Consider the following 5,363-nt stretch of genomic DNA (forward strand, 5'->3'; position numbering starts at 1 on the left):
GGGGTGAGAAATTCTCCGTGAAAGCCTGAGGAGGATTCGAACACGCGTCCGAAGGGCCAGACTTTGGAGAGGTCTCTTCGCATGTACCAGGGGTAGAGAAAGTGTTGGGTGAGGAAAAGGAGCATGACATCTTCGTCGGGGTGGGGTTCGTCCAAACGTATTTTACAGGCCAGGGGTCTCTAGGTGAAAAAAGAAAAAAGAATTTTTAATGCCCCGACCAGGAATCGAACCTGGGTCTTTGAGGCCACAACTCAACGTCTTCACCATTAGACCATCGAAGCGCTTACCTCTTTAGGACTTGGTTTTGGGGTTGTCATCGGGAGGCAGTCCGAAATTCACCGCTTTACAATGAGGGCAGAGTCTTTCGGAGGGTTTCAACCACCAGGTGTGGAGGGCTTTGCAGGTTCCGTGAAAGAATTGGTCGCAACAGGGTGTCAGGAAGTAGTCTCTGATACTGTGATTGGAGGTGTATCCTTCCTTGCAGCATATACATAGGGGGTTAGGAAATCGAGACATGGAGTCTGAAAATAGAGCAAAAAACAATTTTTTATTGGACACACCACTACTTAAATTGACAGTGTGGGACGTGTGCACGGTCCTATTGACCGGCGCCCTCTTTTTCTTCGGGATAACAATCAATAAACGATTTGACGTGCTTGACACGTGACAGGGCCTGGTTGTAACCGTTTCCCAGGAAGACGGGTTCGTAACGTTCGGTTTCCATGTTGTGGTACATCCCGTAGATGACTCCGCAACAGGTTGCATAAACGCACCCTAGTCCCCATTCTTTTCTCAGAGGTCCCGTGATCGCGCGTACGAATTGGGTGTGGGTTCCATTTCTGCTTAATTCTAGGATGGGTTGGCGGCAGCAGGGTCTCAGCTGTTTGCACACGTGGCAATGGAGGGGTTGTTCCATGTCTAGAATTGAAGCAGTTGATGGTAAGTGTCGCGGACAAAGTCTACATGGACGACTAAATCATTGATCTCGTCCTCGTCGAGGGTCCCTAGCCTCTCCTCCAGGAATAAAAGATCTAGTTCGTCTAGGGCCACCCGGATAAAATCTAAAAGTTGTTCTAAGTCTATGTACAAGGGTGTCTCTTCATCTTCGTCCTTCATCCACTCTCTCACCCGCTTTTCCCTGGTGGTCAACTCTATGTTACACTGCTCTAATATTTCCATACTCACTCACTCGGTATTTTGAAAAGCCACAGCAACGTTAGTATCCACAGTCTTCTGTAGTGGGCGCTCATACAAGTTGAATAACTCAGAGTGAAAAGTGAACGGTCCAACTCGATTTTTTATACACACGGTATAATGGTGTCCAGTCTCCTACCGTGAGTGGGTGTGGTAGGGGGATACCCCCTATCCCCTGGGTCTGGGTAACACGTGACTTGGTCTTGATCTGTGATTGGCTGGACGGATCTTCATAAGGCGAATCCGCGTCGCCCCCGATCTTCACTCTGAGTTTTGAACTTGTATTGAGCGCAGTCATGGCCTTGAGAGAGATTGGTTTACAAAACCATGTACCTAGAAAGCCCGAGGTTACGTATGAGGAAGCCATTGACCAAATGGAGGCACCCTGGACCCGATTCTATGAGGATATGAATTTTCCCATCCGGGATTTGTTGGTGGGCCGACGATGGCTGACACAACTCAAAGATTCTAGCCAGCTGGAGGTGATGTTACACCAGATCCTGTTTTTCATGGATGAGCAGAGAGAGAACTGGACCCGAAGTCATAGCAGGTGCCGGAGAATCGAGAAGTGTTTCGGGAGAACTTTGTTTAACTCGATCCTGACCATACGTAAGAACCTTGTATGGGACGTGAAGGTGAAGCCGCCCGTGGACCGGATCACGTATCACAGACTGATGTTGTGCTACGGTTTCGAGCCTTTTCAGTCCACGTGGACTAGGAGACAAAAGAAGACAGCGAGACGCTATATCCTCACAATTGACTTTTATTACGGTACTTTTAACAAATGTACTCAAGTGACAATGAGAGCCATGATCGACGCGGAGGATAGATTACCCAACATGTAAATAGTGTGAAATAAAAATCGGAGTGTGTGTTTTACAAAAACTGTGTCTGTCTTTTTTTCTTAGTTTGGGTTCTGTCCATTGATCAGTATGGCTTCGGCGACTCCTCGGGGGTATTCGTCGATCCATTGAAAGAACTTGCAGGTACGCTTGGGACACTTGAGATAGAGCCTGTCCGGGTTGGACTGAGAGTGTGAGGTGGCTAAGACCAGGGATTTGCTGCATAGACATCGGAAACGAGCCGGGTCGATGTTCCTGTAGCAGGGGTGGGTCTGTTCTTCGACGCGTCTCAGGTAGGTGCCCACCTCTTTGACGCCACAGGTCACATAACACTTGGTGTAGAATCTGGAAGACGGGCATCGGTAATACTCCCACCAGGTACTGCCGTCTGGGGTTTTCATTCTTCCATATTCCATGGGTACCATACAACGCGGGCAAGTGGGATCTTGTGGTTTCAGTTGGTTCAGGAACTGATCGGGGTCGAATTCCTCCAACACTTGGACTTCGGTGAATTCTCCTCGGTCGTCCACTTCAGGTGGTAATTCTACGAGGTCGTCTTTCTTGAATTTGTCGAGTCCCATGGCTTCCAGGACTTGCATGGTTCGAGGAGGTGAGTCTCTTATCAAGGTCATGCATCCGCCTTGAATGGCAGGTAGTTTTGAGTCTGTGAAGATAGAGAACGAGTTAGTATCCCAACAAGGTGTTTTCCCGTCGCATGGTTTCTAGGATGTGAGTGGTTTTTCGCACGTTCTTGGGGGTCAGTCTTTGCCTTCGCTTGTAATGGTTACTTTTCATTCGGCTTTTGACTTCTTGCTGTTGGATCGAAAAGGCGCTCCATGGCTGGGAGAAGCCTTTGAGAGGGACGGTGGTCCAACTGACGGAGTCAGGGGTGATCTCTTTGAAGAGGACGCGTTCGTTGAAACGTAGTCTGGTACGAGGTTTTTTGAATAACCATCTATCTAAGGTGGATTGTAGTTGTTTACCTCCTACTTCTCCTTCCACTCTCTGGGGCAAGAGCAGTTTCAGTTTCTTACGCGCCTCCTTCTTTTTCTTTTTCTTTTTCCTGTCGGGTTCGACGTGTGAATCCATGACGCCTGCTGAGAAAAAGTGACTCGTGATGGAATGCGTGGTTCGACTTTATGGCCGTTTTTGACGACCAATCGTATTCGGGTGGTGTGATGGGATCATGTGACGGTCTTCGTTCCGATTGGCGGGATCTGAAGTGGGCACGTGATCCGGGAAAGTACTGAGTGAAAGTGGATCCACGGCGTGGGTATAAAAGGAGCCCGTTGGACGCAGCGAATCATTCTCGACTTGCTCTTGACGCGGTGATGACTCATAGGATTTTGACTGACAAGGACTTTGAAGAGATCATTGAAGATCTGAGACGCTATTTGAATCGAGCTTCTGACAATTTGGATCTAATCGAAGAAGAAGGCAAGAAGTCACCCTATACGAGGATAATTAACTTAGAATTGCACGTGGTTGATCTCTTGTTCACTAGGCTTCGAAGACACCTGACTGACTGGGGAGACCCGAAGCACCATCCTGAATTGTCGTATCTCGGAAGAAAGAGGTTTGACGAGGCAAGAGATGACTTACTATAGCAACTCGAACCAGATTCGTGACCTCGTGGAGCAGATCGTGGATCAGAAGGTACACACTTTAAGAGATCTCGATGTCATTCCGGATGCCAAGGTGGACCTGTACATTTTTGACAATCTCTTCGAACCGTTAGGTCAAATACCCGATAGTCTGTGGTCTTTTGATCTCATGATGAGACGTCGTCCTGACTGGGGTGGTACGATTTTGGAGATGATGAAGAAGAACGAACATGTGTTTTTGTTCTGTGGTGAGTGGTGTCGCGTGATGTACAGAAGTGGTAGCGGTCAATTCAAATTCGTTCATTGTCGGGATCCCACCCTGGACACCGAGCGTGCCTGTTTGATCGCCACGGATAACCTCACGTACATGATGAGCGATGCCATCCGTGATCTGTTTGAACCCTTGCGGTTCGCTCGCGACCTGTCACGACGGGTGTTGGAGAACGACAAGAGTCCCAGGGTGGAGGAGATACTGAATTTCAACAGGTGCGCTCACAAGGAAACGTGTCTGAAATTGGAAGAGTTGATCTACGATATCATGCGTCAGCGTGATCTGTGGAAGGATCGGTTTTTCTTCCGCGCCCTCGAAGCCGATGAGGATGACCTGTGTGGTGAGTGTAGAGAGAGTATGCGACAAGCATTCTGTGTGAGGGGGAACGAGGAGGAAGCCCTGAAGTGGAGACCCGGTAAAGGGGATTGTGATTGGAGAAATTGTAAATATTATGCCATGGATACCTTTGAGGAGGACTGTGATAATGAGTACGGTCAAGAATGTAAGAACACGGAATGTGTTCAATACTTTTCAGATTCGGACTAGGTCTTTCTTGCCTTCTTTTTCGTTTTTAGCCAATCGGAGTCGATTTTTTCGTAAGAACCAATCAGGCACGACGTTTTTTGTACATATAAGAAAGTGTGAATAAAAATTGAGTTCAAATCATTATGTCTCATACCTTGAGTTGGTTGATCTCGAGAGTGTGTGCGACCATGGCCGATCGATGGAGTTGGACGACCTTGTGTTCCAAGTGCGATAGAGTCTACGAGCGATACGGTCAGGGTGAACCCATCCCGTACGACTTCGGTGATTCGCCCTTGGAGGTGTTTGACTATACCGACGTCGAACCCAACGTGATGCGTTTTGTGGTTTATATCTTGTGGTTGAAACGGCAACCCGATTCATTTAAGAAGTATCTGGAGGTACGTGAGCAGCGTTTCGAGTTGTGGAGACAGTGCATTTACAAACTTTATCGACTATGAAGAAAGGTCAAAAGAAGAAGCAAAAGCCGCTTTCGACCGGGACGTTACTGGGACGGTATCGGGATCCTTCTAGACCCGGTAGTCTGGGCGGTCTGACGCGATTCGCCCGGGCCAATAAGATCTCGGTACGACGCGCTCGCGAGGTCCTGCAACGGGATTTGAAGTACACGTTGCACAAACCCAGACGTCGTCGGTTTCCCATGGTCCCGGTGGTGGTGTTCGGCATCGACGAGCAGTGGACGGCCGACCTGATCGAGGTGATCAATATTTCGAGGTACAATCGAGGGTATCGTTATCTCTTGACGGTGGTGGACGTGTTTTCCAAGCACGCCTGGGTCCAGCCCTTGAAGAACAAGACGGGTAAAGCGGTGACGGAAGCCACGTCTAAGATCCTGAAAGGAGGTAGAAAACCCATCAATCTCCAGACGGACGACGGGAAGGAATTCTACAACAAGACGTTTCAGGATTT

At 48.6% G+C, this 5,363-nt stretch overlaps 1 protein-coding gene and 1 non-coding gene across 2 annotated transcripts; one reads left to right on the top strand and one right to left on the bottom strand.

Moving 5' to 3' along the window:
- Window positions 1-209: 209 nt before the first annotated feature.
- Trnah-gug (transfer RNA histidin (anticodon GUG)) lies at window positions 210-281 on the bottom strand. The gene has a single exon. It is a non-coding gene; the product is annotated as a tRNA-His (tRNA).
- A 2,637-nt stretch (window positions 282-2,918) lies between these two features.
- Window positions 2,919-5,070, top strand: LOC145503199 (uncharacterized). The gene has a single exon (XM_081482659.1). The coding sequence runs from the start codon at window positions 3,630-3,632 to the stop codon at window positions 4,455-4,457; it is 828 nt and encodes a 275-aa protein (XP_081338785.1). The 5' UTR covers window positions 2,919-3,629; the 3' UTR covers window positions 4,458-5,070.
- Window positions 5,071-5,363: the final 293 nt, after the last annotated feature.

This window comes from Orbicella franksi, chromosome 11, assembly GCF_964199315.1.
Source record: "Orbicella franksi chromosome 11, jaOrbFran1.1, whole genome shotgun sequence".
NCBI classification, from domain to species: domain Eukaryota; kingdom Metazoa; phylum Cnidaria; class Anthozoa; order Scleractinia; family Merulinidae; genus Orbicella; species Orbicella franksi.

Coding starts and splice junctions, on each gene's coding strand:
- LOC145503199 (XM_081482659.1), top strand. CDS start 3,630: ATGACTTACTATAGCAACTCGAACCAGATTCGTGACCTCGTGGAGCAG.